The sequence below is a fragment of the Acomys minous genome (assembly GCF_964271855.1).
Source record: "Acomys minous genome assembly, chromosome: 11".
Classification (NCBI taxonomy): domain Eukaryota; kingdom Metazoa; phylum Chordata; class Mammalia; order Rodentia; family Muridae; genus Acomys; species Acomys minous.
The window spans coordinates 107720553-107739441 of NC_140492.1; the positions used below are offsets into that span (position 1 = coordinate 107720553).

Genomic DNA, 18889 nt, shown 5'->3' on the forward strand with positions numbered 1-18889 from the left:
CCATTTCCCTCCTAACAGTTCTCTAACAAGGATAACAAGAAACTGTCTCTTGACTCCTTTTTGTCCACATTCCATAGTCGGGTCTGTGAAGATGCGTTAATTCACACCCAAGGCAGTTGGATTTCACCAGGACAGTACTTGGCTGCCGTTTAGGATTAGTCGACTGGACTGGTTATTTTAGTGTGTTCACTGGCAGGAACTTCATGGATGGACTCATACCTACACTGCTCTGTGATGTTTCTTTCTTCAAATCCTGGAAGGGCTTTTGTTTTTGCTATTTGTGGTTCATTTTTTTTTGGGGGGGTGGGGACCTGGGGGTGCAGAATTCATTACTTGTTGCAATAATTGTCTATGATCGATGCTCAAGCCAGAGAGTTGGGATTCATCTGTGAAAATCACTTCATGCAACGTAGGAGACGAGGAAAATATTAATGACGGAAGATCTGCGAACATGATGCACGTGAACACCTTCCCTTTTAGGAGGCATTCCTGGATATGGTAAGTAGTCGAGACCCCTTCAGTCTGAAGACTCAGAATTCCAAAAATCCTATGACAGCAAACAGAGGAAGGTATGTCTTGAGCACTAAGTATCAAACCAAGAAGATCATTTGAGAAAGTAACGATTATGCAATTAAAATTTTCTTGTTGATACAAAGCATCCCAAAGAGGAAGGCATGAGGTAGCTCACAATAGCTAATATTTCATCATCAAAATTATAGAAAATGACAACCAGCTTAGTAAGTAACAGAAATAGGAGGATTGTGAATCTGATCTCTCTGTCTTTTTTTTTTTTTTTTTTTTTTTAATGCTCTAGAAAAGGGTATACATGGCTTTCTGACACCTATTATTAGTTGGCCTGCTTTTCCATAGATGGTTAAGGGAAACTTTGAATGTTGACTCAATATTTTAAAAAAAAATCATAACATCTTACTTGCTCACATTTAAGGGCTATTCAAGGATAGCCCTTCTGGGCTGAACCAATAGAATTCTAACAGTATTCTCACACATGAATCATGAAGTGCACTAACTTTTAACAGAACTTGCTTAGTTCTGTAATGAATGTTTGAATGTTTGGTCAGGTATTAAGGTTCAATTCAATGATTCAATGTGACGATGTCTCCAGGCGTGTTCCATCACGTTCCATTTCTGCTTGGCATCAGTGACTGAGTGTGTAGGAGCTAATTGCTGAGGCCATTACAAGGACAAAGGTGCTTATTTTGAAAGTTGCTTGTTTTTTTTATTGTACCTACGGTGGGGGGGGGGGAGGGGGCGTGGATTCAATTGCTCACAGCAGAAACTTTGTGATGCATGATAGAAGCCCAGTACAAAGCTTTTTGTCTCCCACTGTGCAAGTGTTGTGCTACTGTATTGGGCCTGATTTTCAATGTATGTTTCCGACATAAACATTCTGACCGGACTCAAGATAAGTAATAGATACAAAAAAACAGATCTCTGAGTGGCCTCATAGTTGCTTTTGTGACTAACCAAAGTCTCATAGTTTAAGATACCAGCAAAATCACCTACTGGGTTATTACAGAGGTTCTGATTCCAAGCTAGAAATTGCTTGCAGAGATTGTGGCCTGGGAGACACTCCCCCTGCCCCCAAATGTCACTCTTGTCTGGTGCCTGTTTTCATATAAGTCCAGAGTCAGGGCTGTGGCGTATCTCCCTTCTTGGCTGACCACACAGCCTCCGTCCCCAAGCTCTGATGTGTCTGTGAGAGTCCGGATGGCATGTCTGCAGGCCTCGATGGCAGCCTTCCAACTGCATCACCAGAGTTCCCGAGTAGGGAGGGCTTTGGTTGCCAGTGCCTTGCTTCCCCTGTTGGTGAGGGTCAGACGTCACCGTCACCAAGGATCTAGTTGTTCTTATAGAAAGCATCACATCAGTAGCCCTTAATTCTGAGGTTAAAAGGTCCTGGAAGTATTCTTTGGTACACAGTAGCCTTGTGTCCCTTGTCCTTCTATTTTTATAGCTTTCTTTATGGTTAATGTCATACCTCTTAATCTTTGCTTTAAACAAAGCAAAGGTGATTTTTTTTCCCTTTAAAGAATTGCCATTCTCATTTCTAAAGTGTACCTTGCTACAAAGCAACCTCTTCTGTCTTAGCTAAATCCTATTGTTTATGTTTCAATAGCTCAGATGCCTGTATTCCTTGGATGCATAGTAGTATAATCACCTTTCATTTTCATTAACTTCACCTCTCCCTTTCACTGGAAAGAAATGGGCTGTTCAACTCTGTAGTTTTAGGTGGAAAAAAATGCAAATTTGCTTATTCATGCTTCTGTCACTCTGTAATAAATGTGTTCAAAGGATGCATAGAGAAGTTGAGAGTTCTGAATGGTTTCTTTTGTGCCTGGAGCTAGGTAACCCTTCATCCATTTCACCTCACACTGTGCCAATTTGTTATTGTTATGAACAAACTGAGCCAGTGTGTGTACCAGTCAATGCTCTGTGTGGCTGCTTTCCCCTGGGCTCCTTCAAGGGATTCATTATTGAAACATTTAACTCAAAGGAGGAAGGTGGTGTTTTCTTTTTCTTTTTTCTTTTCCAGGTGACCCACTTAGTGTAGTGCTCGATTCTCAACTTCCCCAGTTGTTGTTGTTGTTTTCTTTACAGATAATGTCACCTTTCAGTAATTCAGTAAATGAGTCTCAGTGTTTGACAGGAATCCTCCTTTCCCTGTGCCCCACTGTAAAACTCCCTCCTGGGTCAGTTTCCATGCTCTTTGGTCTTCTTGTTAAGAAGAAAAGGTTTAGGAAGACACTGTCTTTCTTCTTCATCTTCTCATGCTCCTCTGTTTCTGTGTGGAAGAAAACAGAAACAGACTAACGGCAGTAAACGATAAGCATCTTAAAGGAGACCTGTGCTTTGATTTCAGAAACACTAGCTCAGGTTTATGACAGCACCAAGCCCTTTTGGATAGGCAGGATAGAGAGAGAGACGTGGTCTAGTCTCTTGCCCTTTTGCTTTATGAGAAGCCAAGAAGAGAGGGAAATTGGTACATAGCAGATCTAGAGAAGTCTTCAGAAGTTTCTGAGGTTCGCCATCTAAATAGGAATTCTCATCTTCACTTCCTTAGCCTGCAGTCTTGGCTATTGTGCAATCTTATGACAGGCTCACTGTTTCTTGGTTACAAGTTAAAGTTAATAAGTGGTCCGAATACTTGGCTTAATAGAACACTACCCCTTGGGTGCTGGGAGAGTGCTATAAAGTGTATGAAGAATGTGTCTTTCTTGTTTGAAGCTACCTTGAAAGTATTTTCTGGATGATTTTATTGCCAAGCTGTCTTTCCATTGCACGTTTTAGCCTCTTTACTGCCAAGCCAAACAAAGATAAGGGTTTGCCTGACGAAATAAGCAAGCACTATATACCTTCCGTGTTTTATTCTGTCAAGTTATGAGAACAAAATGGTGGCATGGCAATTCAGAAATGGGTCTTCCATTGTCTAATAAGGATAATACAAGTTAGCTTTCTAGGAATTTATATTCCATCCAACAGTAATTAAGAAGACTCCTAAGAAGCCTCATGGTGCTATGATGCTGAGCTCCATGAAAGGCTCTTCCAAAAAAGACACAACACAATGAGACGAGCATAGCTTTGCAGCTTTTCCACACACACACATCACCTACTTTGTATGATATGATTTGTAAAAATGTTATAAGATGGCATAAATTCATGCAAGATGCACAAAGTTGTGCTAGATGCTCTGAAGATGGGTAGTTTCAAACTCTAGGAGGGCGTTCTCTTTGAATTCCTTTGTATCCCTTTTTAAATGGGCTCAACTGACTCAGAGAAGGGGTTGAGGAGGGGGCGATAGAAGCTGAGGAACCTTTCTGGAGATAGTTTGGGACTGGTGATCATGGATGGTGATTAATTATTTACTTATTTGGTTCCCAGGGCTTCATTTTTCTAAGGAGATGTTTAAATACTTGTTATCAAACTGCTGCAGTGATGCTGACAGCTCACCTCGACTAAGAGGTGAAGTGGGCTGATTATAAACCCATAAGTCAATATCAAGGCTGTTCCTTCTTTGAGCTGCAGTCTAGTACTCACAGTTGGTTTAGTTCTCTGTAGTCCAAGGATTCAATTCATGGGCTAGGTCATTTTGCTTTGTTTTGATTAATACATATTCTTTATAGAATGGGGCAAAGTATAAGGGGAACATGTAATAGAATAATTTGGATATGTTTAAAACTGCGCAGCATTTTTAAACAGTTAATCCAGTGGATGAACATTTGGAGAGAGACAAATGGCTTGATGTTTAATGAAGAGAAATTCTTCCTCTCCGGCCAATTTCCGTCTGATCTTTTCAATTGAAAGTACCGACACATAACCTGGAAGTAAAGTTGGCAAAGTTCATGATTAGAACAGGAAATGGTGATGATGTATGCACGGACAGTATTACGTCTTCTATAGAATAATGGTGTCTCTGCTCAGCTTGGTAAGCAGAATTCAGCCAGTATCTGCATACTTTCTATGGAGATTGCCCTCGTCTGACCTTTTCAGGACTTTCTTTTCCTCTTTGTAATAGCTCCTCTCAAAACACCAGACTCAAAGCTTGGTTGTAGATCCTAGGAGGACCAAAAAGCTTATTTGTAAGTGCTTGGCTACCGAACTTGGAGTTGGTAACTATAGGAGCCTGACTTGTTCACCCGTCATTAGAGCACAGTTGTAAATCCAGGCCATTGTAAGGCAGAAGGTTGGGCTTAGATTAAGGTTGTTTTTAATTAGATGAACTTCAGATCTTATTAGTTATACTCCCCCCTCCCAGGCCTTCTATTTTCATGTCTTTTATTGTCTCTAGCTGTATTCTTCTTGAATTTTAAACAATACCGTAGAACTTCTAAATGAAAATAAAATTTGATGAGCAATGTTATAATTAAGAAGAAAATTTGCAACTGGAAATCCTATGTTTGCCCACAATGTATGGAAATTAAACTGTTGATTTTTTTAGTCTTTCTTAAATTGCTAAAACTGTCTTTTTTCAACCACCTACTGTGGGCTAAGTGGGGTTAAACCAGGAATGTCTTAGAAAATCTTTGAAAGAAAGAAAGAAGAAAAGAAAGAAAGGAAGGAAGAAAAATATCAGCCAAGAATTTGGACTATCTCATATGTGTTCAGTGTTTCACTACCCACTCTACTCTCTTAATTCTTTTAGATTTTCACTATTGAATTGCTACTTATAATGCTGATGTCTTTCAGCTGAGAGAAAATTAGTCAACTTTGGGGAAAAGAACTATAGTTCAGAATTCTAAAATGGAGGAATGACTAAAAGGAAAGTGACAACCACTTTCTTATTTGTCTTAGATCCAAAGTTCTCTTTTTCTTTCTTTCTTTTTTTGTTTTTCATTTTTGGTGTTTTTTGTTTGTTTGTTTGTTTGTTTGTTTTGAGACAGGGTTTCTCTGTGTAGCCTTGGCTATTCTGGACTCACATTGTAGACCAGGCTGGCCTCAAACTCACAGGGATCCACCTGCCTCTGCCTCCCAACTGCCGGCATTAAAGGCGTGCCCCACCATGCCCGGCCACTTTTTATCTTTCTTTAGTCATATTACACAAAACTTAGCTCTAACTTCATTCCAATATTTTAGGCAATTGCTCAAAAATGTCTCTAAGCCATAAGTTAATTTAGGTATGATAATCACTTGATGGCCTATTAGATTGTGTTTTTTATTGTTTGAGAATTGTCAGCCTATAAACATTGCCAAGAGAACATGTTTACAGATAATTTCTTATTAAAAAATTGTAATGTACATATACATATATATGTATACATGTGTGTGTGTGTGTGTGTGTTAGGTTTGAAGGATGCATAACCTAGATGATACATTCAGGGTTTTTGTGTGGGGCACAACAACTCCCAGGTTTCTAATTGTAACAAAAATCTCTCTTAAAGTTCTCTGTGGCCATGTGAACACTCCCTGAATTCTTCACCAATGTTTAAAATGAGTATAACATGTAGTGACCAATTAATGTTAGAGACTATTAAAGACAATCTCATAGAATATAAGTGATAATTTATTAGAAGAACATGCTAAAAGCACTTGAGTGATTTTTTAAAATATATATAGGTAACAAATATAACTATTTTATATATCAAAGGCAGCAACACTGGCTGAGCTCTCCTGTGCATGCTTTGTGATTTCATATGAGCAACATGATTTAGTAGCAATGATGAATTTTATTTTGAATTTGAATATATGTTATGTATGTATGTATGTATGTATGCATGTATGGGGTGTGTGTGCTCAAGTGTTGCACATGTGGAGACTGTATCATCTCTGGTCAATAGCTCTCTACTTTTTGAGATGAGGTCTGTCCCCAACCCTTAGACTGCTGTTTCAGCTAGGCTGGCTGACCAGTGAGCTGCTTGTCTTCCCAGCTCCCAACCAGCACTAGGGTTTCAGATACATGTTTACATGCCAGGCTTTTACGTGGCTACTGGGAAATCTGAACTCAGGTGATTACACGTGGATGGCAAGTGCTTGACCCACGGAGCCATCTCACCAGCCAGCAGTGGCTTCCTGTTTTCCCTGTCTTGACTCATTCTTTGCAGAATGGAATGCTGTGAGGCTAAGTGACTTTCTCAAGGTGACATTCTGCTGACTTAATGAAGCTGGACCATTCTGGGTCTGGTCTAATTTCAAAGCTCAATCTCTCTTTTAATCTACCATATTGTTTTTATAAAAATATGGCTCCACACTATGTCCAAGGGCCTTCTAGAAAACAGATTAACAATATACCAGAGGGAAAAAAAATCAACAGACTTCCTTGTTGTGATAGTTAGCAAGTTAAATAAGTTTGCCGGACACCTGTGAACGCTAACCACCTTTCCTTGAGAAAGCATTCCTTAATGTTGGCACTATGACCTGCACTTCCTCTGTGTCAGCAGCTTTTTCTGTTTTCTCAGAATGAATAATTTTTTACAAGGAATTAGCCGTGAACTGTGCTCCTGAGCCATTCTTGCCCAAAGGGTCCTTTCTGAATTAGTAGAAAGTGCTTCTGTAGGCAGATGTATTAGGATAGTTGCTACCCTTTAGGCTGATGAAGAAGAAATACAAACTGCAGTGAGTGCTGAGTGGGCACAACGTTGGTGCAAAGTGAAGAGCACTCTCCTGGGCACACACGCGACAAACAGACCATGGAGAGTCCGCTCCATTTACCATCTTTCCTCGGTGCTGTTTGGCCATGTCCAAACTAGCTCTGGAACTGCACGATAAGCTCTACTTGGTGACTGTCAGATGAGATATTTCTGACCGTGTTTTTCTGACCGTACATGTCTGGGCATTTGCTGCCAACATTGCTGCTCTTCAAAGTGATTGACCAACTACAGGATTTTAAATTTTATGATGCCCACAGGCAAAGAGCTATCTTAAACGAGATCATACCCAATGCTGGATAACATCACTCTTAGTGAATTCTATTGGAACAGGTGGAGGTTACTGATTTCTTCTTAGCATAAAGTATCCCCAAATAAATACCTTAAGAGTCCTACCTTGGAGATAGGCATAGGTTTGTAAGACAGCCTTAAAAATACATAATTATAGTACAGTAGATAGCAGGCAACAAAGAAATATACAAGGCTTCAAGAAATACAAAGGATAATTGCCTTAACCCAAGTGCCTTAAAGATATGCAGGAATGGAAGACAAATAACAAATAGTGTGTGTGTGTGTGTGTGTGTGTGTGTGTGTGTGTGTGTGTGTGTGTGTCTACGAATACCAGTTGCTGAAAACAAGAAACCAATTTGGAGAGTGGTTTGAGGGAATGGCTTAGGGAAAGATTTATTTTAAATAAATAAAAGAATAAAAATGTTAGCCCTAGATAACTTAGGGAAAATGACTTCTTTCACAGTTTTGAACAGAGAGCGTTAGGCATGGGGGGTGGGTGGAGGTGGGGGAAGCAGAGGGCAGGACAGGGAGTAGAGGGAGGGGACCCAGCTGCTAGTGCAGGATCACTCCCAAAGGGAGGTTCCCTGTGTAGACCCGGGAATTTAATGTAGAACACGCTGCCTGTAAAAGAGGAGGGGGGCCCAGTGGGAGACAAAAATAATGAATAAACCACATTGATGGGAGTCTTGAGATCCTTAGGGAATTTGGTCTTGTTACTTACGTTTCCTATGAGATACATAATTCAAACACTACATTTCAGCAAGGGGTGTGGCTCAGTAAGGCAAATGGGGTGCTTAGTCAAGGCATGAAACATCATCTGTGGGGATAGGAAAGGCTACCAGTTCAAGGGTGTCGAGCAAATTGAAAATAGGGCACAGATGCTGACAGGAGATAGCAAGCCATTAAAAGGTGTTTTAGTCTGCTTTTAAACTTACTGACTCACAGTATGACGTCAGGGGACGGACGGTGCAGAGCTCTGATGGACATATTACAGTTCCTAATTACTAAATGTGAATTGTTTTATGATTAAATTACAGTGTTTTATGATATTTCCCTATCAAATATGTTTTGGGGATTCCACAGCATGCAGTCTCAGCTGCCGCTGCCTGTTTGTGGTAGGAAGGGTCTTATGAATATATTCATCAGATTGCAGTCTTGGGTTTGAGACCTGACTTTGAAAGAGAGAGATTCCTCATGCTGCCCAGAAATAACTCTTGAGTGGCGAACAGATGCCCTAAGATGCCTGCCTTGACTTTCATCCTCAAACGAATAAAATACATAGTGAGAAGAGATTTTAAAAATAAAGACAAAAGGTTCAGCTTCAGCTCTTTCAGCCCTGCTCATTTGTAATAGGAACCTTTCTGTGGTTTTTGTTCAAATGTCACAATTCCATATATATCACCTGATTTTGCAAAGATTTTTCCAAAAAAAAAAAAAAACCCTATGAAGTTTACTTGAAAGCATCACTGTTCCCCCAGGAAGCTTGCTCGCTGAAAATAAGTAAGCAGGCTGTGATTAACTTCGTCTGGTCTAACCTCATTTAAATATTTATTAATACAAATTCTCTTTTTATGTTTCTATAATGCTTTAGAGGACAAATGACAAACATGAGACATTAATAGACGTTATTTAAAAGTTTTTCTAATTCCATAGGCTATGGCTGTAAGTTCTAACAGACTTTATATTTTCCCTTTTAGTTGTCCTTCCTTCCTTCTTTCCTTCATTCCCTCCTTCCTTTGTTCCTCCTTTTCTTCCCTTGTTCCTTCTCTTTCTTATGGCACTGGGGTTGGAGCCCAGAGTCTCATACTAGACAATTGTAAATGATGTCTGTGCTGTGCTCTGTCCTCAGACATCTCTTCATATCCTTGAAGTTCAGGGCTCCCCAACACTCGTTCTGGGGCTGTTAGAATATGCAGGCATGGCTTCAGAAATCACTGTAATGTGCTGAGTGCTCCTGGTCACTACTAAGGGAACTCCACATTTTTCTCTTCTTTGGGTTGCCAGATTTTTATTTTCTAAATCTGAGAGTGAAAATGTGGATTATTGTGAATCTGGAAAAGAATCAATGGCCCCATACCTTAAATAGATTGCTCATTTCTGTCTTCTTAAAGTGTGACTGTTCTTCAGCTCAAGACACAGAAGTACTATGCTAACCAGAAAACTACATAGGGACCGAGTTCTGATTATTTTCTTTAAAAACACATATTTATTTATTTATTTATTTATTATATAGGAGCATGTGTGTATCATGGTTCCCATGTGGAGGTCACAGGACATCTTGCATGACGGCTTGCTTTTTCTCCTATTTGTGTCCAGGGAGTCAAACTCAAGTTGTCAGCCTCAGCAACAAGCTCCTTTACCTTCTGAAGAGTCACAGGCTCCAAGTTCTCATGCTTTTCTTCATATTCAGTTTCTCCTATACCTGGTCCCTAGCTTCCGCTGCAGGAGGTCTGCTTATCCGTGCTTCTGGATGGTCCCTAACTAACTTCTGCTTATCCATGCTTCTAGATGGTTTCTAGCTTTTGCTGTAGACATTTTCCTTATCCATGCTTCATGCAATCTAACTTTAAACAACATCCGCCTTCCTAGATGAGACAGCAACGGTATGCTCGTGAGTGCTGCCACCCACAGCTATAGGACAACATATCCTACATGGAATTGATGCATGAACCACATCTTACAAAGACTGTGTTAGATCCAAAGTCATTCCAGAATTGAGTCCCTAAGACTTATGGCTGCCATAGTTGATTTCAGTTTACATGAAAAGGTCATGTGTTTAGACGGGTAGATTTTTTTTTATATTTAAAAAAAAAAACTGGGACCTTGAGCTTAAATAATTCTCACGCATCTTCTAACATGGGGGAGAATTTGTCTATGGTTTTTTATTTGGCTCATCTTCTGAATGGTGCTTAACCTAAGAGCCCTGCTAGAAACTGTCTTCAAATCTAATTGGCACCTCATTCTCATTCATTCAGTGACTGTTTTTCCTGTGTGTGTGTGTGTGTGTGTGTGTGTGTGTGTGTGTGTGTGTGTGTATGTATGTATGTATGTACGTATGTATGTACATGTGCATGTATGCTTAATCTTTTGATTGAGTTTAAAGCATAAAAATGAACCTTGCAGCTCTGTGATGTCTGTGCCTGAATCCATAACACTGATGTTACATTTTAGTTCATTTTCATCCTCACAAATGAAATGACTCTTAATGTACATGTTTTTACTGTCCAACCAAACTCAAGAAGAGCCATCTTCTTGTATTTAACCAAGAAAATGTGCTGGCTCTACATTGTACACACTATAGCACCAGGCCCTAACATAGCTGGCCGCCATCTTTCTAATCTCATAGTATAAGGTCTAATTATCATTTTTATAAATCTTAATTTCTTCACCTTTTCAACACAAATAGGCTTAAGTTTTGAGATTAGAATACACTTGATTCATTAACCCTTTCCCTCTTCACTCCCACCAGCAATGAGTGAGCGCTCCTGTTTGCCTTGCGTCTTCTCCAGCCTTTGCTGTTACTAGTGCAAACATATGTCTATAAATACCCAAACCTCTCCTTTAAACAAAGCCCAAGGAAACCTCAATAAAACTGACATGATGGTTGTTGATGAACAAATTCACATAAACTTGGTGCATTTAAAGAAGGCCTGAAGATGCTAGAGTCAAACTGGCCACCAGCCCCGTGCCCTCACCTCCTTCCGTTGCATAGCTAGCTCCTTGGATGGGACTCTGTTATCTGAAGTCACCCCCGCCCCCTACTGCTCAATGAGCCTTACCTCAGAATATACTTCTATGCCTGGATTCTCTGCCGTAGCAAATCTACGGGAACACACTAGCCCGCGTCCTACCCTATTTCCTTACTCTGAATTCTAAGTGGAGTCAAGCCTTCCTCTGTTCTCTTTGAACCATAAAGATTTCTCGTAGCCACAGCTCACTGTTCTGCAGTATCCTGTTCATCACACAGAAAGGCAGGCTGCTCTGCAGCTGACAGTACTAGCCGTGGATCCAGGGAGCCTGATTCCAGTCTGGTGTTACTTAGGTTCTCAGGTACCCCATCTGTAGAATGGGCACGGATTGGTCATTTTTTAACCTCTCAGCTGCCACGAGGATGGGCTGATTCAACACATGCGCCCAGCCATAGTTCTTGGAGCTATGGGAGATGGGTGTCAAGTCGGCATCTCTCTGAAGCAGACCCGGAGATGAGTTGAGTGTGGATGGCTTACTCGGTGGGTACTTTTTAGGGAACAGCAGCTGGGAAGTGTTGTAGCTAGGCAGGAAAGAAAGGAAAGCCAGTGTGGGATACAATAAAGGTCAGAGAACCGAGACAGGCAGCCAGACTCAATGTTCTTAAGAAGCCCTTGGATAAAACCTTGCTTCAAGGATGTCCCACATGATAGGTGGGACAAACGAAGTACTGTCTCCCTGACTGCTGTTCTTCCTTCATTCCTGTCAGGCTTGCAGGCTGATTTGCATGCAAGCAGAGGCTTAGGTGCAGCACTGCATGTACTTCAGCTAGAACACCAGGGGCATGTGACTTCTGAGGGGATATGGGCACAGCTGCAGAACCATCACCATAATTTCCCGGGACCCACTGTGTTTTGTTTTCTCTGACCTCAGCTCAGCTTTCTAAATTTCCGTTAACACAGAAAGTCTGCAGCTCTCGGTGTTAGCTTGTCTGCTGTCTGGTGAGGTGCTCCAACTGACACATCTATCCAGGATAAACAAGACATCTGTGTCTTACACACCTCTCGTCCTTTTCTCAAAGTTAGCTGTGCCACACACTGCAAGCTCTAAGAAATAACTAGAGCCAGAAAACTAGGAGTGTCTCCGTGTGCTTACACTTATAAAATGTACACTCTCTGGTAGCAGCACAGTTTACTTACTTCCATTTATTTATTTCTTCCTCCACATAGAAAACATGGCAGGAAATCCTATTTCCCTATTGTGATGTCCTGATAAAAAATGAGGCATTGTAGACAAAAATCTAAATGCAGACTTCTCAAGGGGCAGATGCTAGATCTCAGGGATCTTCTAGATTCCCCAAATGTTTTCCTTCTTCCCTTTGTGTTGTTGGACGGTCTCATACACTTGTGTAACGCATTGTAGTCAGTCCCTTTCACCCTGTCCTCATGTACTCCCTTGTCCACTGGAATGTCCCTTCCACATGAGTGCCTCTTCTGCTGCCACTCTTTGTGTCACCCACTGAGCTTAATAAGAGGAGTTTGCCCTTACATAGATATAAGGGCTAATTATCTGCAGCTACCCTACCAAGAAAAGGGCAGCCACTCCCCCACTAACCATTAAGTGTCAATAGGACATGTCTTATTTGCTTTCCTTTTGCTATAATAAGATACCGTAAACAAGGCAACTTGTAGAACAAAGGGTTTTATTGGGAGCTAACAGTTTCAGAGAGTCCATGACCACCATGGTAAAGAGCCTAGCAGATAGGCAGATATGGTGCTGGAGCAGTACTTGAGAACCTATGTCCTGACCCGAGAGAGAGAGAGAGAGAGAGAGAGAGAGAGAGAGAGAGAGAGAGAGAGAGAGAGAGGAGGGAGAGAGGGGGAGAGGGAGAGAGGGGGAGAGGGAGGGGGAGATGGGGGAGGGGGGAGGGGGAGAGGGGAGGGGGGAGGGGGGAGAGAGGAGAACTAGCTGGCAATGGCATGGGTTTTTGAAACTGCAAAGCTCGCCCCTAACCATAGACCTCCTTCAATAAGGCCACAGCTCCTAAGCCTTCCCAAACCATTCTATTAACTGGAAACTAAGTACTCGAACATAGGATTCTTTTTTATGACTATTTTATTTATTATAATTTATTCACATTACATTCTGATTGTTATCCCCTCTCTCTTATCGTCCCATTCCCACCCTCCCACCCTCCTCTTCTGCTTGTTCCTCTCCCCTAGACCTCTGAGAGTGGAGGGCCTTTCTACCCCACGTATCTGGCAACACCCTACTATATCTCATCAGGACAGCCTACATCCTGTCCCTCTGTGTGCCACTAGGCTGTCTTGCCAAGGAGCAGCGACCGAATTGTGGGCACCAGAGTGCATGTCAGAGGTTCCACTGCAGTCCCCTCTCCCCCACCACCATGTGGAGGATCGGCATTCCATCTGTTACATCTGAACGGGGGGGGGGGGGTCTTGGTTCTCTGCATGCATTGTCCTTGGCTGGTGCATCAGTTTGTGTAGCCGCCCCCCCCCCCCATGTCCTGGTCCACAGGCCTTGATGGTCTCCCTGTGGAGCTCCTGCTCCCTCATGGAACTTCCATGCCTCTACTCTTCCCTACAACTCTCAGAGCTCTGCCCAGAGACCAACAATGTGTCCTGATCCCCCACTGGGTGGAGTCTCTTAGAGGACATATATCTTGGGCTAATATCCACTTATAAATGAGTATGTACCATGTGTGTCTTTCTGGGTGTGGTTACCTCACTTAGGATGATCATTTCTAGTTGCATCCATTTGCCTGCAAATGTCAAGATTTCCTTGTTTTTAATAGCTGAGTAACAGTCCATTGTATAAATGTACCACAGTTTCTTTATCCATTCTTCCATTGTGGGACATCTAGATTGTTTCCAGATTCTGGCTATTACAAATAAAGCTGCTATGAACATAGTTGAGCAAATGCCTTTGTGATATGGTAGAGCATCTTTCAGGTATATGCCCAGGAGTGGTATGACTGGGCCTTGAGGTAGCACTATTCCCAATTTTCTGAGAAAGCAACTTCCAAAGTGGTTAATTTCCAAAGTGGTTGTACAAGTTTGCACTCTCACCAGCAGTGGAGGAGTGTTCCCCTTTCTCTACATCCTCACCAGCTGTGCTGGCATTTGAGTTTTTTTTCTTAGCCATTCAGACTGGCGTAAGATAGAAGCTCAGAGTCATTTTGATTTGAATTTATTTCCCTGATGACTAGGGACATTGAGTATTTCTTTAAGTGTTTCTTGGCCATTTGATATTTCTCTGTTGTGAACTCTATGTTTAATTCTGTACTCCATTTTTTAATTGGGTTATTTGGTTTGATGGTGTTTAATTTCTTGAGTTTTTTGTATATTATAGATATCAGCCCTTTCTCAGATGTAGGGTTGGTGAAGATCTTTTCCCAGTCTGTAGGCTGCCATTTTGTTCCATTGACAGTGTCCTTTGTCCTACATAAGGTTCCATTTGTTAATTGTTGATCTTAGAACTTGAGCTGCCCATGTTCTGTTCAGGAAGTTGTCTCCTGTGGCAGTGAGTTCTAGGCTCTTTCCCACTTTTTCTTCTAATGGATTTAGTGTGTCTAGTTTTGTGTTGAGGTCTTTAATTCACTTGGACTTCAGTTTTGTGCAGGGTGATAAATATGGATCTATTTGCATGTTTCTACATATAGACATCATGTTGGACCCGCATCATTTGTTGAAGATGCTGACTTTTTTCCATTGCATGGTTTTGGCATCTTTGTCAAAAATCAAATGTCCCTAGATGTGTGGATTAATTACTGGGTCTTCAATTTGATTCTATTGATCAACTGGCCTATTTCTATGCTAGTATCATGCTGTTTTTATTACTCTTGCTCTATAGTACAACTTGAGATCAAAGGATCTTGGTGTAGCTCCAATCAAGCAAGTGAAAGACTTAAATGAAAAAAACTTTAAGTCTCTGAAGAAGAAAATTAAAGAAGACATCAGAAAATGGAACGATTCCTGCATGCTCCCACATTGGGCAAATCCACATAGTAAAAGTAGCCATCTTACCAGAAGCAATCTATAGAGTCAGTGCAATCCCTATCAAAATACCTACACAATTTTTTTTACAGACCTTGAAAGATCAATTCTCTACTTCATATGGAAAAACAGAAAATGCACAATAGCTAAAACAATACTGTATAATAAAAGATCTTCTGGAGAAATCTTTAAATATAGGACTCTATAAAAACTAGTCTCACTCAAAGCACTGGATTCCCATGAGGAGGGTGGAGCTGCCACATGAGAGCCTCCTCCATTCCTGAAGAAATGTTGATGGGCCTCATCTTGTACCGATCTTGTGCAGACAATCTCAGCTGCAGTGAGGTCATGAGTGCCATGGCTACGATGTCATGTCCAGGAGACATGTGTTACCGTGCATCTCTTTAACTCTTGCTCTTTTCCTTCTTCCCTCTCTTCTGCTACATCCTTTTCATTCTAAAGTACCTGATACCTTAGAATTTTGTTATCATGACTACTTTTAGTTTCTCATTTTGCTTTTTAAGTGTCATGAAATGTTAGCTCAAGAAAAATATTCATACTCAACATATTGAAACACAGAATTTTTAAGAAAAATAAGTTCTTAGGTGAGACTTGAAAATACAGAAAGGGTGTGATATTTGTTTCATTTAAAATGTTAAGCATGGCTATTAGATGAGAAAAATGATTGAAATTTTGAATTGCTTTTGCACACCACAATGTGAACCTACTCTTACGAAAGACTGTTGCCGACCATTTTTTACTTACACATTTCTTGGCTAGAGCATATCTGGAAAGTCACAGTACATTTAATTATCTTCAGGCCCCAGAGCCATGGTTCCCAGTGAGAAGAAATGATGAACATTGACAAGAAGTGCCAATGGGGAAGGCAACCATGTCTGTATCAAAAACATTTGCGCGAGTTGGTGCAACAAAACAAAACAAATCCCTTGGCTTTGCACCCTAACAACAAGGACCATGGAAATCCAGGACAGACGACTGAGTTGAAAGATGAGGCGGCATGCACATTTTGATAAAGCCACTTTTCTGTGGCTACATCATTGTGAATAATACCACCCTCCCTCAACAACCACTAAGTGACAATAGTTTATCTGTGAGTTGTGAGGCCTTCGGGGACCATCCTGTGCCTATGCTAAAATGTCGCTGGTCCCAATCTTGTGCAAGTCTTGTACAGATAACAAAAGGGCATAAACAACTGATGTTTTCTCTCCTCAGCATGTGGTACTGTGTAAGGGAACAATCCCATTTTTAGTGCCCTAACTGAATGAAGTTCAAAAGCCAGTCTGATGCTGAGCAATTGATTTTTTAAATATTTTTTGTATGTCACATTCTCATTCAATGTAGAAAAATGTAATAGCACAGTCATCCAGGTTTTCCTCCCAAGGATTCACTAGGATCATACATTTATTTGCTTGTTTCCACTTTGCCCCACCCCCGTGTGTGTATGTGTGTGTGTGTGTGTGTATTATCATAGTTTCTGAGAATTGCTAAAATGCTTAATTCATTTTGGTGCCCTTCCTGTCCCTTTTTGTCCCCATAAATTTCTGCGAAGATCCAATATTTCAAAGCTCTTTGAAGTTTATAAAAGAACTGTTAATTTGTAATGGAAAGAAAGTCTATGAATCTGTTTTCACTGAAGGCTATGTTCATAGAAGTGTAATCTGAATATAATTTTTTAATCTTCCAAGTAGTCATCCGAGAGTTACAGGCACAGCATTCTCAAGTACTTGGAGTCCTTCCACAGTCCTAATACCATAGTGTGAGGTGTCAAGCCTTGCATCCTATATGCATATCTGGCATCAGTAATTTTAAAATGCCATAACATTTTGTTATCCATCATCATCATCATCATCATCATCATCATCATCATCATCATCATCGGAGACAGGGTCTCAGTATGTAATCCTCACTTGCCTGGAACTCACTCTGTAGACCAGGCTTGCCTCTAACTCCCAGAGATCTATGTACTTCTGACATGTGACTCTTAAGAATGTTGAAACCTAGATGAAATGTTCTTGAATGCTTTACGCACGTATTCAGTTGACGCAGAAAGTGTGAACCATGAAAATTATAATGAAAGAACAATTAGTTTACAAAGGAGGAAGGGCTGTTGTTGACAAACATAATCCCTATGGAAGAAGTCAAATAAGACTTTGCAGAAATGTAGAACACTGCACTATCTGTTTTCCTACAATTTTTTTTGGGTAGTAAAACAAGAGTGGAAACTGCATAGAAGCTATAAATAGCAATCACAATGGATAGGAGTTTGAGTGACAGATGAATCCCTCTGCATCAAATAGCTTTACTGCTAGAAAAGCCATAGCTTTAAACACAATAACATCTGAAGAAGTTTAAGGACTATGGGCACTGTGCTCTGTCTCTCCCCAGGATCCCTTTTCATTCATCGTCATCACTATGAGTGGCTCCCTTGGGTAATCTGAGTTGTATCTGCTTTTCCCACGCCTTCTGTGTTCTTGGAACCCAGAGACTTTTTTTTTTAGGTTTCATTCTCAAGGGACTAGCTTTTCAGTCCTTGATTCTTCATGCCAATTTCTCACTGTTAAGTGCTGTAAAATTGCTGAGTATCGTATTCAAGAAGGACACAGTAAGTACATCAGCCTTGTGTCCTGTTCCTTCACTGAGGTCCTCAGTGCCTTTCACAGATAAGCTCCACGTCAACAGAAATGGCACGTGGGAAACTTTCTGTCTGCCACAGCAGAGACTCTCCTTTTTTTTTCTTGCATTGCCTCAGAAATTTAGAAGCAAAAAGTATTTTGGAGGGGCCAGCACTTGTTTTATGTGTAATATTCACTGCATGTTGTAAGGAGAATTCAGTGTCTTTCTAGGGCATCTGCATGAATTGTAAAATAAACATCACAGTTTCTCTTGTAAGTAGCTAAAATTACATACATGTGTACATACGTACACACACATGCATTCTATTTCTTTTTGCCTTGAGATTTACTCTAAATCTGGATTGATCTATTAGTGTGCTAATATGTCTGATTGGTTTAATGTATTTTTTTCATACTGATTCTGACCTGCAAATTTTATAGCTGTTAATTATATTATAACCTAAGCTCACTAAAGATAAGTATACTAAGATGACTGTTAATCGTTATTTTCAACTCACACTACCACCGGCATGTAGAAGTTTGGTTAGCGTGCATTACTTTATTTATTTATTTTTCTTGGAAATATGTAAGGCTTTTTGATACTTTATCACAGTGTGTGTTCATGTGAGCATCAATGTCTGTTAGAGATTGAGTTGATTGTAGAATAGAATTGATGGAGTTGAAATAGGTGGGTTGATAGTAAGACCCAAAGAGCACTCCAAGGGACACTCTCGCACACATTAAGTCATTTTTTGTCCTAGACATATTTATACAGTTTACAAATATTTTATGGTGCCTAACATAATATCTATGAATTAGAAAACCATTAATTGACACTCGCATCTTAGTGGGTTTGGTTAGTATTGAGAGTACATGCATTTTGAAATGTCTACAGAATGTCAGGATATATGCTGTGGCTTAAGAGTGCTCTCTTCCACCACCATTCTCCGTCTGGTCTCACGGCTGTGCGGCTAGAACAGACAAAGGCTGTGTGGGGGAGGGGAGCAGGAGAGCATTTTTTGCTTGCTCCTTTTATCTTTTTCAGACCTAGGGAAAGGTACTAGATCCAGCATCCAGAGGCCACCTCTGGCTGTGCCATCCCTGGAGGGCTGTTATAAATGAGTGCTCAAAGCCTTCAAAAGCTAACTATGATATTCACAAC

The 18889-nt window shown here is 40.7% G+C and overlaps 1 protein-coding gene across 10 annotated transcripts in view; it reads left to right on the forward strand.

Annotated features, from left to right (window-relative positions):
- PDE4D (phosphodiesterase 4D) overlaps positions 1-18889 on the forward strand; it is a 1423826-nt gene that overhangs the window by 908926 nt on the left and 496011 nt on the right. The window contains exon 1 of one of the 10 annotated variants that reach the window (XM_084801374.1): positions 252-498. The exons of the other annotated variants lie outside the window; for them this stretch is intronic. Coding sequence (XP_084657500.1) covers positions 359-498 — 140 coding nt within the window. The 5' untranslated portion in view covers positions 252-358. Of the gene's footprint in view, positions 1-251; positions 499-18889 lie in introns of those variants that run through there. 10 annotated transcript variants of the gene reach the window in all.